We start from the raw sequence: 21765 nt of genomic DNA on the forward strand, positions 1-21765 counted from the left end.
TTTACATATACCAAAAAGAAAAAAACTTGAATGAGCTATAAGATTCTATATTTAGATAAATAATTTCACCATTTTGCTATATTTTAAAATGTCAAATATTTAGTAAAAAGGTTTAGACTAAAAATGTAAATTTTAAAATACAGACAAATGGTAATGTTTTAAAACTTAAAAGAATTAAATTAAAAGATAATCTGAAAATGTATAACCTTTTGAAATTTGGACATAAGAAGAAGTTAGATAGAGATCAATTATTTTTCAGACAAAAAAGGAAAAAGAAAACCCTAAATTATTGATAATTGTGAATGTGAAGAGAGCGTGGGGGAATTTAGGAAGTGAAGTTTGAAGGGAACAATAAAATTCATAATTCCCAACCAAAGCAAACCTTAACCAAATAAACTGAAAATGGCGCTACAAATACTCCACCATTCTCCCTCTTCCTTCACCAAAAGACCCTATCATCTTCCCAACCCATCTCTCCATTTCTCTTCTAAACCTAAATTCATCATCAAATCTCAGAACCCATCTGAATCTGACAAACCCATTTCCAAAGTTGTTGACGATGCTCCAATTGCGACTTCATCCCCTCAAGGTTTCGGCTCTTCATCACCTCAATCAACGTCCACGAGCAAATCAACTCCAAAGTCTCTGAAGCAGAAGGGTAAGCGTCAAAGGGCATCCATTATTCGGCGCTCTCCTGTGGAGAAACCCGTGTTTGTTGGCCAAGTAGATGAACAGGTTGCTAAGGAACAGGGCAGAAACGAGAGCTATTTTCTTCTTACTTGGTTGGGTCTTGGTGTTGTGATTCTCGTCCAGGGGATTGTTCTTGCGGCATCTGGTATCATTTCTGTTTCTAATTTTTGTTCATTGCAATCTGAATTTTGGAATTTTGCTTTGTGAAAAATCAGGTTCTTGTTGTTGTTGTTCTGAGACTTGTAGTAGTCAAACTCCAATTCGTATAGGATTTATTCCTTAAGACGTGGAAGTAGAAATTTTGAAACCATAGTCTGAACGTTAGGCGAACTGTCAAGGGATTACTGTTTTGGCAAGATTGTGGCTTGAAATTAGGTTATATGTTGAAAAACCTGAAAATGAGTTATGAAATGAAGAGTATTATACTCTAGGCCCCCTTCATTTCGTGTTGTGAATAGCATTGGTAGTTCTTCGATCACCAATCTTACTTTCTTACTTTTGAAGTGCGTATTTGGATTGTAAAATTAGGGCCACAGTCCATTACCATTTATGAACAAGCTAATGGTATGGAAGAGTTGTCCAAAGCTAAGGATTTGAGTCGAGCGTTGAAGTATAGTGTTCTCATTGTTGCTTTCTTTTGGTAGGAAGATTTGTCTTCAGTGTTGCCTCTCCAGTTATTTTATTTTCTTTAGTGTGAAGGAAAGGTAACCTTTTGATAGTGGATTAGATTCCCCGTGTCCTCCTCTACCAAATATATTGCATAAATATCTTACAATGCTTATTCATATATTAAGCTAGAGTAACATAACCTTCCTTTTAGTTTAGGATTTTCCAATCACAATAAGATGCTTATGATTTTTCTGGCCTTGTGATGATTAATTCGTCTGGGAGACCATCAACTGACTGGTCCTATGTTTTGAATCGTGTTTGATTTGTTGTGTTACTTCATAAATGAATTTGACTAAATTACGGCGGTGATAATTTATCTTTAGTATCTGCTGGTGGTCCATTGAAATGGGAATCCACTTAACTGAACTTAACTCAACTCTTTTGGAATGTTCACCTTTTCAGATTATAGACAGTTTTTCAGTTAGATTGTCGTCCTTTCCAAATTGTTACTCTAGTTAATGGTTCTGCAAATTATCATCCCAGCCTTGACTTCCATTTGGTATCCATAAGGCTAATGTAGATGGATAAGATCGGGCATTGTTTTTTACTCTCAAGTTAAATCCATGGTTTTCATGAAACCTATATTTTGAAGCTTGCTTGATTAAGACTCAAGAGTTGAATGTCTAGAGTTCAATGGTTTGATACTACATGCTTATACCTGCAATTGAAAACTTACAAGCATGTACTTCATTTTTTGTTAATTCTACCATCAAACTAATTGAAAGTGATAGCTATTGTCACGTTGACATATGTAGTGAACTTCCACTGAGTTGTTTGATGGCATGCTAAATATTTCCATGCTTTCATTTGTCTAGTACGAATATGCATTTGATTTGACTGAGTTTTGAGCTATTTTCAGTGTAAATTTTTTTATGTACAATTCCTTTCCTTCGATGAATATGGTGTGCATAGTTCATGTTTTCCTTTCACTTCCATCCACCACCAGAACTAATTTGTTGATGTGCACCTGCAGGTTTCTTACCGGAAGAGTGGGACAAATTCTTCGTCAAATATTTGTATCCTTCCTTCACACCAACCGTTTCTCTGTTTGTTGCTGGAACTGTTGCATACGGAGTTTTGAAGTATCTTCAGAATGAGAAAATAAAAGATGAAAAATCATAATTTAATCCTTTTTGCTCGATGCTTTGTATTTGGTGTGAAGACCTGAAATTTCCCAAGTGTCTATAGATCCTGTTTGTATAAAGTGTCTCATTTTCTGAGAAACTGAGATGAAAATTTTTTGAGCTCGAAAGCAAATGAGATGCTGTTGTTGAATCCTAGGAAACTCTTTGCCATCATTTTATTATTATTATGGGCTTTAGTTTCATTAGCAATAATCTCTCGATAGATTACTTCTGTAATTATCTTAAGATTGAGAATAACCTATTGTATAGATCCCTTAAGTAATTCAAGGAGCTATCTGCCTCGCAAGTGAACCTTACTTGTCTTCCTTTCTAATCTGGTTCCTTTTTCCTTTCTTTCTTCTTATGGCGTTTCCTTCTATTCTAGGATTTTCTTTTTCTGGGTAAAAAGGCAGATACCTCATCTTTTCCTTTGGCTCTTCCAAACTATAATGCCTTGGCCCAAAATTTGAGCAATGATTTCGGAATGGGAATTCAATATCTGATCGAACTCCCTCAATATTATTTCCATATAGCAACATGGGTCTTTTTCCTTTCAACATGCATTGCATGTTATGTCCCAAACACTTTCTACAAAGAGATCACTCAACGTAGAATTTACTAAACATTTTAAAATTAAAAAACGAGGATGCATCATTTATAAAATGATGAAGCTTATTTAAGCTATTCTTTCATAGTTTAAGGAATCAGGAGTTTGTAATTTATATATAGTTTTGGTTCATTCACAATCTCTTGAACTCAACGTTACTACACAAAAACAAAAAAAAGTTACAAAAGCTGAAGATCCTGTGGATAAAAGAGAGAAAATGTGCTCCAATTCCCTCTAAATTTCTATTACTTGTTCCTTCCAGTGAAATGGAGCTGAAGATATCTGTCTGAGGAATTCTTCAAAAGATCACTACCCTTTCCTTTCAGCCACCAACCACCTTGAATAGACAATGTGTATTCTGTCGATGAATGATGCTGTGAGAGTAATCTAAATGTATATGCAAACTGATGTTTGAAATGAGTGAACCATTGCTTAAGCATGCATGCATTCAGCATTTGTGACCTTCATACAAACTTTGACAAAGAAGTTTGTTTTTGTTAGTGAGACAGGAGGCAAGTGGACTGATCCAACCACAGAACCAACTATTTCTTTGCTCTGACAAAAATGTCGCCCAATCCATCACTAAAAAGCAGGTTTGTTTGCTTTCTTATTCTGCTCCCCCAATCACTCTCCTCTTTTACTAGTGGATCCATTGACCTCCTTTCTTTAAACACTTTTATTTTTACTCTCCTCTCTAATTTGTTTGTTTCTCCAAGATTTGAACTCTGAAATGAAATCAATCTCTTGTCTGTCATTTTTAAATATTTAATCTTTTGTGTTTTGGTGTGGTGTGTGTGGAACAGTGGAAGTGGTTCATATCACATTTTAGAAAATGGAAGATAATAAATATGGTGGGTTTCTGAAATAGCTAGTCCCTTTGCAATTTGTGAATAGACACAAACAGACCTATTGATTTATTGGTTGATGTAATAATATAAAGAATGAATAGTTGGGCACAGATGCTTCCACTATTCTTCATTGATCATTATATTATACAGTAAATACTACTAATCATTTTATAATTTAATTCTTTTTTTTTGGAATATAGATTTAGCAATACGAGGTGAGGATTAACATATAGTATATAAAGTCAAAGATTAAGCTCCATGCGCCGCTTTGCTTTTTGGCAGTACACCAATTAAATCCAACCTTATTATATAAACATTTTCCCTTCTTATGTTATAGTTCATCTTTATTAATATTGATTTTATTATTGCAAAAGAGAAAAAGAGAAAGAAAGATTATATAGAAAAAAAAAGAGGTGGGGTACCCTTGAAGAGGGGATGCCTTTGTTTTCAAAGACTTACCTACTCCCTCACTTCACTTTTCAATTATTTTTCTTCTTTGCTTTTTTGGTCTTATTTTCCACTTCCATACCCTATAAAACCAAACTATCTTTATATTATATACCCAACTCTCCTTAATTCAATCATTTTTTGCTCCCATTAATTATATATGGCCCCTACCCATTTTAATTGCTTCAACTTTTTTTTTTCTTTTTCCTTTTAGTTTTATAGCACAGAAATTACAATATATCAAAGTTCAAATAGGGTGTTAATTATTTAACTATACTTAACTTTGGGAGGAAGGAAATGAAAAATTGATTTATGATGGGGGATTTTAATTTGATATGATTTGACCTAAAGTTTGAAAATGGTAGATTGGATGTGTGTATTTATGCAAAAAGACAGTGTCTCATCTCCTACTTTTTCAACCCTTGTTTTAAATACAGTCTTGACTATTCATTTATTTTACCATTCACTTTTTTTATTTTATGTTTAATTTGTTCTCTCTCACAAATTCAAAATTGTATTGACATTTTCTAAATAATAATAAAAATAAAACTTTGCCTTTCTTCTTCTTTTGTGTTTACACAAACAACACTGTCTCTCTCTCAATCTTTTGTCTCCCAAATAATTTTGAGAACACATTTCTTTTCAAATAATTTTCAAATACAAAACCTCAAACTAAATATATCAAACAAAACTATTTGTTTAAGCCAATATAAATTATATAGTTTGGTTCAAATAAAACATTAATAATCAAGTTGTTTTTTTGTTTTTAGACTAAAATGTTGATGTTAGCATTGAAATCTATAGTTACATATTTATTTACGCAATTTGAATGGCGTTGTATTCCAAGAAAAAAGAAGGGTTTGAGGGTTTGAACAGTGGTAACATCAGAAACAGCAAACAAAAAGGCTCAAATCCCAATAGAAAACATTAATTAGTTTACTTTATTTTAATATATAAATAAAAGAAAAGAAATATAATGTAAAAAAAAGTAGAAAAAGGCCTTTACACTCTCTCTTCTTCTTCCTTTGATTGTGACCTTTGTCTCTCTGCTTACCCACACCTCTCTCTATTTCCACTCATCATTCCTTCTCTTTTCTCACTTTCCTTTCTTTTTTTTTCTTTTTTACTTTTACTTTTAACCCCTCCCCTCTCCTTCCCACTCACATACTTTACCCTTCCCCTTCCCCTCATTTTACTTATTTTTTTCCCCTTAATCTATATTTATATAATGATCGATATATGTGTATGCATATATCAAAATAAACTGAACCAAATTTCGTATTATATTTAATGATAAAAATAATAGACATTTATTCACTTTTGATTCTATCTATCAATATTATATATAAATATGGATATGGATATGGATAGATTTCAAATTTTTGTTATATTTTGTATATATTTGAATTTATTATATTGTATTTGAAAATATCCAACAAATATGTGGAAAGTAATTATAGATTAATATTTTTTTCCACCCAAAAAGTATTAAATATGTTTTCGATTTTCAATTTTTTACACTTTTTCTTTGTTTCTAACATATTCTCTAAATCTCTCACTATCTCCTTTTCTTTTTCACTTTTGTTGCTCTCAATGAACCTTTTCTTTCCTTTTCAATCTTTCTCTTTTTAGTATTTACAAAATTAACTAAATAGCCTAACACTTCCTTCAAGCTTTTATTACTTTTGTCCTTCTCTTCTTCTATTCAACTTTGTCAAATTTTCTAACATTTTTAATTCAATAATAATTATTATTAAATTTTGAATATTCAACAACTACCGTTTTTCTATATTTTATAGGTCTACGGTAATTTAATTTCAATTATTGGATTCAATTAAAATGTTAATATTGAATAGTTAAGAGGTAACAAATTAAAGCAATTAAAATTAAGTTATACCTTTCCTAAAAAGTATAATTAATGAGGAGTTCATGGAATATTTTTATCTTTTGAATAAAAACTATTCAAGTTTTGAAAACTAAACACCGGGGAAATTATTGTAAATGAAAAATTAGTAAAAATAAATATCAATTTCTTTTTATTGGAACAAATATCTATTTCATTTGAATTTTAGGAGTTTTAATATCATATTTTATAGTATAAGATTTCTTTTAAAATCATTTGATAATGAGATAAGTAACTTGATCATCTATATTATAAAAAGTGTGGATTCTATTGCTTTTTTTCAACTTGAGATTCCCAACAACAGACATTAATAACTTATTTTTATTTCACTAAAAAAATCAAATTAGAGTATTAAGTTTTTGGTCTGCTGACTTTTTTTTCTTTCTGTTTCTTTTTAATGGTATATTTTGATTGATATTTAACGTTACTAATGTGAATATTAAATAAAATAATAGGCATTTAAACCTATTTTCAAGTCTAAAATGTTTATTCAATTAATTTAAATAGAAATTTTCGTTTTCGTAATTTTTGTCGAGTTTTAATGAGACGAGCAACTAAAATCACAAAGTTAGATTAATGAAGATATTTACACTTTAAAATATTGTTAATTGAGAAAAAACACACACTTGGTTTGCAATGAATAAATAAAAGAATGCGTATAACAAAATGTATTAAATATATTGAGCACAATAATTGAAGGTTTAATGGGAAAAAAGAATAGAAAGAGAGAGTGGTTGAATTCGGAATTGAGTGGTTGAATTAAAAGTGAGTTAAATTATAGAAATAAAATTGGAGAATATATAAAATAATGTACTCAATGGTCCTTTTCGTTGTTTTCACCACCTCCAAGATTCGTACAAATTTACCAATTTTCTTATATCAACCATTACCCACTCGTGAATCTACCGTACACCAGAGGAGTGTATCGCACTTCCCAAGAAATACAATAATTAGTATACGCAAATCTTTTTATTAACACGTGATTAACTACCGTTTAACTAGTAAGTTACTAATTAACAGCCAGTCCCTCACACGGCCCACAAGCCCCCATCAAAGCCCAAAAGCCCACTCCAAAAATATAGCTCCCCTCCCTCCAAAATTAAAACAAAAAGAACAAAAATTACAAAGAGATATATTCCTCTACTGGTCCAATGCATTAGGGCCAGTACAGTAATTTACCACATGGTTCCAAACCCACTGGACCAAATACCTACGTCTGATCCCATTCATGTTGTACGTGGCCCCATCGCGACCGTCCATCAACTGCCCTGTGTAAGACCCACCTCCTCCCGTCCCGTAAATCCCTTCGCAAAGATCCGCTATCTCCACCGGCGCAATCGGGTCCCCGCCCGCGTACCAAGCGTTCACCAGTGGGTTTGACGCCAACTCCGCCACTTCATGAGCTATCACACTGATCATTCCGTCCACTCCAACATCACCGTTCGGTGATTTCATCGGCTTCAGCCCCGGAATGTAACTCGGCACCGCGAACGGGTAAGCACAAACACCGGGACAGAGTTTCTCCGAGTTCCCAACCCAAGCGTAGGGCAGTGTGTATCCTACAATGGAAGGGAACGTGAAGTAATGAAACCCACAAACCTGCCCACAGAAATTCTCTACATAAACGTCATCGGAAGTCAGCAAAAGGTACAATCCGTTCTTGGCATTTATCGGCAAAGGCCGGGATTTCGCGGTCACAGCGCTTTTAATCACCGTCTGAATGGACAGCCGAGTCAACGATTTCCCATGGGAGTAAAAACGGTCATTCTTCTCTTCTCCAAGGCGGACCGTCCTGGAAATGTTGGCTCCAGTCTGGTCGGTGTAGAGTTGAACAGTCCGCCACCAGCCAAAGACAGAAGGGGATTTGGAATCATGGGCAGAGATGGAGTTGATGAACTCACGAATGATTTTCTTCTGATCTCTCTGCCACGTGCCGTACCAGATAATGTGAACGGTTATATTAGCGGTGAGAACAGGGCCCATGTGGTACTTCAAATGGACGAACTCCGACGAGCCCTCGTATTTTTTGGAGTCGCGAACGAGAGCGGGGTCATCGGAGACGTTAGATTTGGCGAGATGAGGCCAAGGACGCCATGCGGCAGCCGGAGAGAGGAGGAGAAGGAAGAGGGAGAGAGCAGCTAGGAGGGAGATGGCAGTGGGGGGAACGAGTAAAGACCCCATTTGGGAGGTTGGGGAAGAAGAGTACAAAATGACAAGTGTGTGAGCTCCACTTGTATTTATAAGAGAAGGGAAAAAGAGAGGAGAGGAGTGTTTTATGTTAAGAGAATATAATTCAAAAATTCAAAAATTTGATGGGTTTTGTTATTATTGTTTAATAAAGAGAAAGAAAAGAAAGGAAGAGAGAAAAATAGAGCATTGATCGGCGGGGTAATGGAGGACAGTTAGATTCTTTAAAGTAAGTAAGAGAAGAGAAAAGAAGAGGGGCAAAAGTGGGCCCTTCCCTTCTTCAATTGCCATCATCATCACCATCATCATCATCATCATGCTCATTCTCGTAACCTAATCTATTTTTACCATTGCGTCCGACAAAATGGACCGGACCCAACCGAACCGTTACGGGTATTTTCCACATTTTCCATCATTTTCCTCTCTCCCACCTTCCCCTATCATATTCTTAAGTTAGATTTCAAGTTATAAAACCCATTACTTTTACTTCTAAATTATAAAACTACTTCCAAACTCTCTTTTAAATATTTGTTCAAACTATTTTATTACTATAACTCATTTATTAACCATCCCTTTATCTTTAAATTATTATTTTTAATATTATATCATTTCATAATTTTTTTTTTTTTTAGTTTATAATGTAATTACAACCTTTTAAACTTTTATATATGAATGATTTAGATTATAAACATATTCTTTCATAGAATATAATTTCAAATATAAAATAGAATCACACAAATATTAGTTTTAATATTATACGTTGATGAATCTTTTTACAACTAACATTGTTTTACTTTTTTTATAAAAAATATATTGTAATAAAACATTTTAATTATGCTTAACTAGTTATATATATGTACTAGTTCATTTGAGCTCAGTTGATAACATAAAAAAAATTTTAAAAAATCTAAAGTAACTTCTAGGAGTCTTTTTGATATATTCGTGTTATAATTTTCAAAATAGTTCAAATTGTATTTTGTCTTCTAAGATTTTTTGGGTCGTATTTTTTTATAAAAAAAAAGTGCTTTAAAATTTTTGTTTTGTTTGTTTTAAAAATAACTTTATACTTCCGAAATAAAGCAAAAATATTTTTAAAAATTAAATACTTCAAAATATATTGATAAAGAATTGAGATTTTTAAAAAAAAAAACAAATTGCATCACCTCGTCGTTGGGAATCACAATCCTCAATTTCTGCTGGACATTTTAAAGATTTTTTCATCATATTAATGTAATTTTCAAACAACTTCAGACATAAGATTGCAACTTTTAAGGCATAAGAGTATTTTTACACAAATGATAAAATTCAATTAATTAAAGAATATTGTTATAAATTTACCCTTTTTTTAATCTTCCATTTTTCAAAAGAATGACTGTCTTTTCATAGATTACCTAGTCAAGTTGATACATGATGACAATAACTACACAAGATTTTACCAAATTTTCTAAACATATAAAACAATAAGATATTTTTAGTAATATTCACAATAATTTTTTAATATGATTTGAAATGTTTTGGGATTGTTCTAATTATTGACTCCATATAATTTCTTTTTAGAAAAACGTTTTTGTGAAAAGTAGTATAAGATTAATTCTAAAATAATTGTTTACAAAAAAAATGATAATATTCTTTAAACAAACGAAAATGACAAGATTTTGTGATTTAGCAAGTATCATTTTCAAACCCATTCAAGTTGGCCTTTCATCCATCAATCTCCAACCATTTATATTGAAAGAAAAATAAATTAAAGGCTTATTTGATCGTAGTTTTGTTTTTGCTTTTTACGTTTTTTAATTTAAGATTGCTTCATTCTTTTATTATTATTATTTGTTCTTATTAAACAATTATTTATTTCTTTACAAAAAAAAATATAAAAATAAAAATCGTGCTTGTTTTCTTAAATTTACTGTTTAATACACCTCCTAAGAAAATGAATAATCAAATAAATAATTTAAATGGAACTTAAGAACTCATTATACAGTAATAATTCATTGTATTAACTCATGCATAGTACTTCACACAATACATTGTTATCATGTCAAAATTCACATTGTTAGAAGCATCATATCTAATTAAATTACAATCACAGAACTACTTGTATATATATAGTAATTATGCATCAACTGGCCGTAGATTAAATCATAAAGAGAGATAGCATAATAGTTATTAACAATAATTTAATAGGTGTACGAAATTATTTGGTCAGTGATTTATTTATGGTTCCATGTTATAATAAATTGTAGATAATAATAATTGATTAATTCTTAAACAAGCTACTTAATTAATTACCATTTTCAATATATATTTATCACATAATGTATGTTAAAGTGTTGTTTAAGTTTTCTTAAACTGCTATATCTACGAAAGTCCTTTTTTTTTCCTTATCTCCAAATTAATTTAACTAAATTTAGCATATTATTAAGCTGGAACAACTCCAATAAATACAATGAGGGATTCGGAATTAAAAAGTTTTTATTTTTTCTGTGCAGCTGAAAATTGGTTGGAATTTCAGTGCTGGTGTTTTTTTATTTAATATTTTTTATCTTACCACACTACTGAGTAAAAAAAAGTATATTAATGATTGAATAATGACGTGTAATTAATAATGTTATCTACGCATGACGTGTATGTAATAATGATTGAATCAGGTCAATAATTCCAGAAACATGAATGATGAATTTTAGCATACATAATAATAATAATGATGATGGTTAAAAGAATTGTTATCTTTTCATTACCAAAATCATATTTTGAACTCAACCCCTCGCACTTCTTACTGCCTATCATTTTTCCAACACACATAGTTAATTTAATACATGTAGAAAGAGGTAATTTGATGTTACATTTAGATGAAAAGCATATGATCATAAATAAACTTCAACATAAATTAAAGTTGTGTATATACGAATATTGAAGGGTGGATAAAAGAAGTATATAGAGATTTGTTGGTGGGAGAAGTTAAGTGTATGTTGATATATTTATTTATGTTTGAGAAAGAGGCATTTAATATTTTACGTGGCATACATTAATATTATATTGATTAGAAATGAATGATAATTAAATGGTATATATATGTTTTGATGGTTTCACCACGATAACATTAAAGCAGTCGAAGGTAAAGAAAGAAAGCAAAAATAAATAAAAAAGAAGGGATTGCTTGTGGGTGACAATGGGTGTGGGACCGCCTCGGCGTCCTAAATTCCGGTGGCAGTCCTTAAAATGAGGGCATTCTTAAGGGGAGCCTTTATTCAATTTATAATTAGAAAAAGTCTGACGTGGAAAATAGGTCAGAGGAAGGGGGAGGGGAGGGGGGGTTGCTCACAAACGGACATTCCTACTGTTAGGTCCATCAAACTGGAACCTGTTTCATCTTCTTATCCCAAATCTGGACCCTCCGTTTTCATCTCTGGTCCCACAAAGAATATTCTTATCCATCCCGTCTCCCTCTTTCCAAACCTCTTTCACTATTCCCCAATTTTGTACTCAATTAATAATGCTACTGCTAACCAATTTCCATACACCTTTTCATTTTTTATATCTTTCGGTGACTGCCATCAAATGTTCCTGCATTTCCTATATTCTTTTTTTTACTAATTTTACATTTACATTTCTATTTTCGTATTTATCCTCATAATTTTCTAATATTAGCACTGCAGTTTTGGTTTCAAGGATTTCGTGTGAAGGGTGATCAAAGGGAATTAAGCCATCAACCGTTAGCTTCTTCTTTTTTTCTATGTCTATTTATTTAAATAATAGTTTTACGTTAATACCTAACAAACAATCATCCAAACCAAGTTAATTGAACTTCTTTGTGCTTAGTGTATGTTATTTACACAACTAATTGAATGATGATATAATCTATCTTATATCATTATATGAAAAAAAAAATTAGATGCAAACATTAGTATGACACATTCGGCTTTATTTTATCTAAACGAATTCTTAATTTAATTTTTTGTAGTTTAAGTATAAGTAGAGTAGAGGCTAAAATTTAAAGAATATATTTATTAAGTAATTGAATTATGAATTATGGTTTTAAATATACTTTATTAATTATAAAGCTTCCTGGTCCACTCCCTGAGAGGATTGGTTTAAACTAAATACACGTGGATGGAGGTTGGACAGATGGAGATTATCCTTCTTGAATTGACATCATAGTTCGTGACTCAACTCAAATGACTCTATTTTAGGTGGCTGAATAATGTTATAAATTTGGTCTTTTTCAAAATCCAAGTCACCAAATTGTTTCTTTTACATTAACAACAAATATGGATATATTCAACATTTTATTATTGGATCTGATTCCCTTATTGCTATAATAACTCTACATGCTCATCTCTTACAAAAATGAAATTAGGGTTTGAATTCTCCAAAGAATTTGCAATAATGAATTTTCTGTAAAAAGAAATAAAAACTCATTTTGTTTTAAAAAATAGAAAATGAGAATTGTTATAAATAGAGAAATAATGAAACTATTTTTTAAAAATATATAACGAAAAAGTTAAGTAGGATAGAGAGAATTAAATAAAATTGTTGTTGTTTATAAATAGTTTGGTTATTATTATTATTTTGTTTAGATTTTAGAAATGTTGGAAGGCAAAAAATGGAGAGTGAAATAGTGGGAAAAGGGGAGAAAGATGTAGGAAAAGAGAGAATCAAAGGAGTAAATTGCGCGGCTCACTAATGATGAAAATATCAAATTGTGAATGAAAATAGCGTTGGCAATTGTACAGCTCAGACTGAATGCGACCTCTCTGTGGGCCCCCACACCTCAACTCTAATGACCCTAAACACGAACATATTGTGAATAATACCTCTCTTCCTGGGCCCCCTCTCCATGTTAACGTGATTTACACGCGTCATCACAAAAAGTTATCTTTGTTTTTCTCTCCCCCATCCATATTTCCTCAAAATTACTTTTCTTTTTCTCTCCTTTTTTTTTTAATTTCTTTTTATTACATTATAGTCAAATTCGGCTAGAAGCTAAAGACTCAATCAAATATTAATATTTGTCATTACATGATTAACCATTCAAATAATTAGGACTTAATTGATTTATTAATAGTATTTAATGGCTTCAATGGAAATAACTCATTCAAGTCAGCAATTAATCTATATGCATTATCGTTAGAAGTATGTACATTAGCTTATAAAGGAAGAACTGCACTTTATTATATTTTTACATCAATTATAACAATAACAATACTTTTACTCAAAAGCTCAACCAAATCATCCATTATCAAAAACCTTTTGTCATTGGGAGGGGAAATTTTTTGGCTTCCGGATTGTGACCAGTAATTCCACCACAATAATATTTATGGATAGGTTGAATTTTTTTTGACTTTGTAATATTTTATTTTACTATATTTAAAAATATCCCTTATCAAAAATACTAATTTTGGTGTGATGTTGCTGAACTTCGATGGCTTTTTACTTTAAGTTTTATGACAACGCAAGTATAATTACTTGTATAAGAAAATTATCATAAAAAACTTATTTATATATTATATTGTTATTTTAGTAATAATTTATATTTTTATTATGTTTATGTGGATCCTATAAATGTTAAATGTTGGTTTTGTTATTTCAAAATTGGAAATATAAAAGTTAAAATGGACATTTAGAAATAAAAATAAGCTAAATAAATAAAAGGTGAGTAATATAAAGAGTAATTCAACCTATCCATAAATATCATACAAACACATTTTCTTCTTATTATTACAACTTTCATTATTATCATTTGGAAAGGGAAAGGTTTCTTCTTTATCGGGAATCAGGCAGTGATTAAGACAGTAAAAGGGAAGAAAAGTTTATTAGGATTTTAGGAGTAAGAGATTGGCAAAGGCACCGAAAGAACATTAGCCAATTTGGAAATGATTTTACCCATAAAAACTAAACACCCACATTTTCCCTTCAAATAATATCTTTTATCTTTACACTATTCTTTTTTCTTTTTTCTTTTTTGAAGTACTGATAGGATATGTGAAATTTGAACTTGAAATTTGTTCGTGTTTATATATATACGTGTATTAGACGAATTAAATTGTTGTTAGCATATTTTATCTTTTATTATTAATTGGAGTATAGATCAATTAACTTTTATTTTATTTAATTTTTAATCTCTAAATACACTATAAATATTTCATAGTTTTTTTAAAAAAAGTAACTGTCTTTTATCTCCAAATGAAGTTTTAACTAATTGTAACAATTTTTAGTTTTTTTTTTCTAAGAAAAACTTTTGAAGATTTTACTTTAAATGGAATGTTAGAAATAGTAGAAAAAGAGATTAAAAGAAATAAAAAACTATTTACAAAACATATAACCCATAGTTTATATTTTCAATACTTCAATTAGAAGCTGAATACATAAATTAAAAACAATAAAATAAATTTTTTAAAAGAATATAACGAACTAACAAAATACATGGAACAACTTTGAAAACAAAAAATATTTTATCTCCCATCAACATGCCACTTGCACACATAATATATTTGGTAATTGGTACACATTCTTGTATTAGAATTTTTTAGATTTGGCTCTACTAACAAAATCTAAATGATTGGTTTTTTTTTTCAAAACTATTTATACATGTTTATATTTGGTTACACGATTATTTAGATTTAACTACACAATCGTTTAGATTTTGCTACATGATCATCATCTAGATTTGACAGTCAAATTTAAACGATTTTTTTCAAGATTATTTGACTACACAATATTTTAAAGGATTTTTTTTTAAAAAAATAATACAAGATTGATGATTAATTGAAAATAAAGATATGTGAATTCAAAACATATATATATACACATATAACTTACCTAAGAAAAAAAACGAAAGAACAAATTTGAAATATTTTAAAAAAACATATATATACCCTAAATTTTGCTCGATAAAATTTTAATAAATCATAAAACAGCAAATTTAGTCCTACAAATATTATCTTGTTAAATAAATAATATTTTTATATTAAAAAAAAAAAAAGACAATAGAGAGACGTAGACTAATTTTAAGATGAAGAAAATTGGAGAAACAAGAGTATATATATAAACAAAGATATAAACAATGGGTTAGCCATGTTTATGATTAGGGATGAATGAAGTGTCATAAACAGTATGGAAGTCTCATAATTGAGAGTCACAATTGAATATCATTAATAAAACTAAGGATATGTATATATATAAAGAAAAAATAAAGTTGGAGTTGAATTGAATCAAACACTCTTTTAATGTAAGGTATTGTGAGGTTGAATTGGAGTAAAGTAAATGAGTTATTATAATAATTATTTATATATGTGTGTGTATATATATGATGTGACAAAAACAAAAAAAAAATTGGAATGTAATTAATTAGACCCACAGCATGGTTGGGCTCAGAAATTTAAAAGCTATCTTTCCCAAGTTTCCTAAGACATAATTTAATGTACTATTTAACCAACTAAAATACATGTTCTCTTTTTACTCCCCATTCTTTACACTCCATCTCTTAATTTTTCCTTTATGCACATTAATAACCCTTTGCTTTAAATCAATTATGATGGTAGGACCCATGCTTTCAAACTATTACATGTCTATGGTGTGAAATTACAACTTTAGTCCATACAAAAAATATTTATTTATTTATCTATGAATTAGTATTCCGTCTAGCTACCTGCTCATCTATAACATTTGAATGTCATGAAAACTTATATAAAATTAATTATTATGTATTGCCTTTTAGTTAGTTAGTAATACTATATCTTCCTTTTTTTCTACCACTAGACCATCCCATGATTGTTTTTAATGCAATTATTTGATCTTCAACTTTCAAAAACGTCTAATTTATTATCTCTCATTCTTTATTTTGTGTTTTACAATAAGTCTCTTAAAACTTTAGAATTGTGATACTCAAGGCCGAGGATTTGGACTAGGGATTCAAAATTTGAATCCTCGACATTTTCTTGTCATCCTTTATGACCTAGTAACATCAATATTCTTACTTGTCTTAAAGGTTTATTAGAGTGAAAGTCATCCCCACACACTAACATGAGTTCTTTCAGCATGTTTTGTTCTCACCTGTATGCATCCTATGAAAATTTTCAGAAGAACATCCAACATAAAATTGTTTCGAACTAAGCATAACATGTACTTAACTTTAGACTTCTTTTATTGAGCTACTGAAAAGTAATGTGCACTTTATTGATATATGTAGTAATTTTTTATTCTTCTAAGTCTTTCAATCTTACTTTTATGTTACTGAGATTCCTCTCCGTCAGATGTGATATGGTTCATTCATATTCCCCTCATAAACTCAGAGCATTACAAGAAATTATCATATAGGTTTTTAAGGAGGCGTTTGGGGCAATGAACTAATTATCAAAATCTTAGGTTTTTATAGTTAGTGTTTGGGGTATATTATTTTAGTTTGAGTTATAATAATAGATGTTTTTAAAGTGTAAACTATTTTAATTTGAGAGAAAAGTAGTAAACAATGTAGCAAATACCAATATATATATATATATATATATATATTTAAATAAAAGATAGTAAATATTGTAGTAAATGGAGAATTTTGAAACGGTTGTTGATTGTAGTTAATTTAAGAGTACAAAATTATATTTACTATAGCAAGAGGTGATCATCATATATAGTATTGATAATGTTTGCTCCAAACCCTTTTCCAAACAATTAAGTTTGCCTCTCTCTATGTGTATATGATGTTTCCACAATAAATATATATATATATATATGACATTTAGTTATTATACTCTTAAAGAAACTTTAAATCTAGTCAATTTACAGTGAAATTAGGTTTCAAATTATTTATTTTTCGAAAAATTACAATGTGTGAATACATTTTCATATATATACAGAACAACTGGTAATTAAGATACATAATTTAGATTTAATGAAAGTAATTAAAAAGATAAAAAAAAATTGAATGGTTGAAAATACAAAAATTAAGATCGAATAAACCAAGATGATATTTTAATTTAATATATGAATTTTTTAAAAAATAAAAATTGAACGTTGTAGAATTTATTAATTAGCAATGAGACATGTTAGGTACAAAAAATAAGAACTACGAAGTTTGAAATTGCATTAAAGTGTCATTAATTGAGTGTAAACATTAGCTCCCAATAATAACTTGGGTTCAATCCATCTTCCCTCGATGTTATTACTTCGAAGAAAAAAAAATGCATAAATAGGGGTTATTATTATATGCTAGTCTATGCAATATATGAAAGTGCACTATAATTATATGTAGGGATAGTGCTACACATATAGATGTGTATGGACCTCACTTTTATTTTAATTTATAGATGCCTCTAACCATTTCTTCAATCAACTTTTATTTTGATAACACAAACATTAGGTTTAAAATTTAAAGGCAGATTTTATCACTTTCATGTGAAAGGTTTATCTTGAATCATTATGTAAGAAGCTCAAATCTACCATGAAGATGATTAAAAGGTATATGGTATGCTTTAACAGGACTTGTTAATTCTCTTCTAATTTTTTTTCCTTTACTAAAGATTTTATAATTCTTCTGTTCAATTTTTATGGATTTTTTTTTAAAATCTCTTTCTCACCCATTTTAAAATTAACTTGATTTAGCCAACAAATACTTAGCTCGATTACATTTTGTATTAGTAATTATGAGGTCTTTGTTCGAATCTTCATGTCCTTAATTATTGTACTAAATATTAACTTAGTTTTAATAAAGGACAAAATTTAATTAGTGACTAAATTTAGTACATCTAAACTTACAAAATTTATATTAACTACAAAATTAAAAAAAGTTAGCTTAGTTGACATAAATTGTTATATGAATAATATTATTAACCAAAGAAAATTTGAGTCAAACTAAATCATGTTGCCTCCTTAATATCATTTTATTTACCGTGCTCGAGTTTTCATGAGTAGTTGTCTTAACATATATAATAAACTATCTTTCTAATAGAACTATAACTTTATCCACGAAATCCAATTAACTATAGTGTACGAAAATGAACTAGATTTCAAATATTTTGTAAATAGAGACGACTTCATGAACAGAAATGCTTAAGATAAATTCTTCCCTACTAAATGATATATTTATAAAGCATTCATGATTATTCGAATATGCATTACTTATCTTATGGAAAGACATATTCATCCATAAAACTCAATTCTACCTAAATGGTCATATACAATTTATTCGAACCTAAATATAGTTGACTTTCAAAAGGTTTGCGATTCAACTATTCCATGGAAGGAAATTACTAATTGATACCTAACAAATTAAACTATATGCTTAAATCTCTCCATTTAAAATGGTCAATTCTTTCTCTCCACCAAAACAATAAACTCCACTTGCACTTTTTTTTTCTCATTAATTTAAACCTCTTTACCTCAAGTGAACAAATTAATTTACAGAAGTAAAGGGAAATTTCCCCATAATCAGCTAAAAGTTACCCAAAAAAGAAAAAAATAATAAGAGAAAAGAAAGGGATGAAAAGAAGACATAAAAAATGATGATTTTGATGGAACTAAAAGATAAAGAAGATTTGGCTAATGTTTTATTATTGTGAATGATTACAAAATTGCAATCTCTCTTAGGGATAATTACACAGTTTAATCATTACATTCTCTCTTTTTATTTCATTCTAATAGACTCCAATTAAATTAATCACCTATTTCAAAGATTTAAGTTTTTTTTTTATTATAATGCATATAGATTGAATTTAATATTTCAAGGATCGTCCAGTTTTCATACGTTTCATGAAATTACATTTTTTGAACTTTGAACTATATTTCAAAATGATGTTTTTCGATTATAGAAGACCAAAGAATAAAAAGTATAAAGTGGTTTGGGTAAGGGGACCGACTACATTTACAATTTTGCTACAGAGTGGAGGGCCGGCGGCCCAATTCGCACGTTGGGCCAATATTGAAGGCCATTGAAAGGCCCATTATTTATGTAAATATTATAAAGAAAAATAAATTAATAGTTATTTATGTGATTTGCAATTTCAAACTTAGATATTAGTGTGAAACAGATAGCAAAACCAAAATGAGGAGATGTAGATATATTTTGTGCATAATTTTATTTAGTAAGAGTTGCAAGTAGGGATACATCACATTCCAGTTTATGATTATTATTTTAAAATTGCTATCAAACGTGGATAACTTTTTTTTATTTATGAGTTTAAATGTTATTTTAAGGCTAACACAATTGGTCCAAACCCAATTCAATTAAAATAATATATGCACAGTTTGATTATCCATACAACAAACTAAATAATTTCAAACTATCCGATAAATCTTTCGATTCACATTTTTTTAGCAAAGATATGTTGATGTTAGATTTTAATTTATTTTGTTTTATCGTTTTAAACATCCATAATTAAAAACCAATATATACAGATATTATGAAATTAAATTAAATTAAAAAGAAAAGAAGGGAAAAAAGGAAGCCTTATTTTCGGATGAAATCAAATCTTATGATATAGAAATAGATAGAGAAAAAAAAAAGGAATAAAATGGAAGAGTAGAGAAGTTGTTGTTTATGTTATTGAGTTGAGTTGTTGAGTTGTTGAGTTGTTGAGTTGTTGATTTGGGGACGCGACAATGGACAAATCTCCATATCTTCATCGTCCCCGTTTCCTCACAAGAACTAAGCTTCTCGCTTTTTGGACTCTCATCTTTCTTCTTTTATTACTCTTCCTTTTCCCTAAATCACCTCCTCTCTCCCCCGATTCCACTCGCCGGGTTCTTCAAGGCACTCCCCTTTGGGACAATCAGATCCGCCTCTCCGCCCGCTCCCATTCTCGTCGAGTTTTGGTCACCGGCGCCGCCGGCTTCGTCGGCTTTCATGTCTCCTTGGCACTCAATCGCCGCGGCGATGGAGTCGTTGGCATTGACAATTTCAATTCCTATTACGAAACTTCTCTCAAACGCTCACGCGCCGCCATTCTCGACCGTGCCGGCGTCTTCGTCGTCGAGGGTGACATCAACGACAGCGCTCTACTTCTTAAGCTTTTCGAATTGGTTAAATTCACTCACGTAATGCACCTAGCGGCTCAAGCGGGTGTTCGATATGCGATGAAAAATCCCAGTTCCTATGTGCAAAGCAATATTGCGGGATTGGTGAGTGTTCTCGAGGTTTGTAAATCGGCTAATCCGCAGCCGGCTATTGTGTGGGCGTCTTCTAGTTCGGTTTATGGGCTCAATTCTCGAGTACCCTTTTCGGAGAAGGATCGAACGGATCAACCCGCGAGTTTATATGCTGCGACTAAGAAGGCTGGTGAGGAAATTGCACATACCTATAATCATATTTATGGGCTTTCCATTACTGGGTTGAGATTCTTTACGGTTTATGGTCCTTGGGGTCGACCGGATATGGCGTATTTCTTTTTTACTAAGGATATTCTGAAAGGGAAGAAGATTAGGGTTTTTGAAGGGGCAGATCAGAAATCTGTGGCGAGGGATTTTACTTACATTGACGATATAGTGAAGGGTTGTTTAGGTGCGTTGGATACGGCGGAGAAGAGCACCGGGAGCGGCGGAAGGAAGAAGGGGAAGGCTCAATTGCGGGTGTTCAATCTTGGGAATACTTCACCGGTGACTGTCAGTGAGCTTGTGGACAATTTGGAGAAGCTGCTGAACTTGAAGGCTAAGAGAATGGTGTTGCCAATGCCTAGGAATGGCGATGTTCCATTCACTCATGCCAACATTTCCCTGGCTCAGAAGGAGCTTGGTTACAAGCCCACCACAGATTTGAAGACAGGTTTGAAGGAATTTGTGGATTGGTATCGTCTTTATTATTCAAATTCTAGTAAGAAGATTGTTTTGTAGCTCTAGCTGAGTCATTTTCAGAATTATTCTTCTAACTACATTGTTGTTTTTTCCACATTTTCTACTGATCAAAACTGATCGGTTGGAAAGTGGGAGAGTTTTAGGAGATTTGTGTATTGATTTGATGTCTGGTTTGCGTTTTTTAGGTACAACGATTTTCACTAGAAAAAAACTTAGATTCTTAACCTGTTTTGGGGGTTCTTTTTCATTCACTTATCCGTTGATTTAGTTCTAGAGATGTACATTCTTCTAGTTCTCAGGACCAAGACATTTTAATTGATTATTTATTTTATTTATTTGATGACTTTCTTTGCAGCTTCGTACATTGCTCCATTTTTGCTTGTCTTCATCTTCATGTTTTCTTAATATTTGAAGATACTTCTTTTTCTTGCATATCATGGCATTTTGAGCTAATGTTTTGTTCTGTAGCAAAAGGTTGCATTTTTTGATCTCATGCAGAGACTGATAGGCCGT

General features: G+C 30.6%; 3 protein-coding genes across 3 annotated transcripts; 2 read left to right on the forward strand and 1 right to left on the reverse strand.

The window, feature by feature from the left end:
• Window positions 1-322: 322 nt before the first annotated feature.
• LOC101209962 (protein LOW PSII ACCUMULATION 2, chloroplastic) lies at window positions 323-2723 on the forward strand. The gene is made up of 2 exons (XM_004148085.3): window positions 323-835; window positions 2333-2723. The coding sequence occupies exons 1-2, from the start codon at window positions 403-405 to the stop codon at window positions 2479-2481; spliced, it is 582 nt and encodes a 193-aa protein (XP_004148133.1). The 5' UTR covers window positions 323-402; the 3' UTR covers window positions 2482-2723.
• A 4364-nt stretch (window positions 2724-7087) lies between these two features.
• LOC101209305 (protein EXORDIUM-like 3) lies at window positions 7088-8542 on the reverse strand. Its single transcript, XM_004148082.3, has one exon. It carries the CDS (start codon window positions 8467-8469, stop codon window positions 7429-7431), a length of 1041 nt encoding a protein of 346 aa, XP_004148130.1. The 5' UTR covers window positions 8470-8542; the 3' UTR covers window positions 7088-7428.
• An 11440-nt stretch (window positions 8543-19982) lies between these two features.
• LOC101209058 (UDP-glucuronate 4-epimerase 2) lies at window positions 19983-21607 on the forward strand. The gene has a single exon (XM_004148081.3). The coding sequence runs from the start codon at window positions 20065-20067 to the stop codon at window positions 21289-21291; it is 1227 nt and encodes a 408-aa protein (XP_004148129.1). The 5' UTR covers window positions 19983-20064; the 3' UTR covers window positions 21292-21607.
• The last annotated feature ends 158 nt before the right edge of the window (window positions 21608-21765 follow it).

The sequence above is a fragment of the Cucumis sativus genome, chromosome 3 (genome assembly GCF_000004075.3).
Source record: "Cucumis sativus cultivar 9930 chromosome 3, Cucumber_9930_V3, whole genome shotgun sequence".
Taxonomy (NCBI): domain Eukaryota; kingdom Viridiplantae; phylum Streptophyta; class Magnoliopsida; order Cucurbitales; family Cucurbitaceae; genus Cucumis; species Cucumis sativus.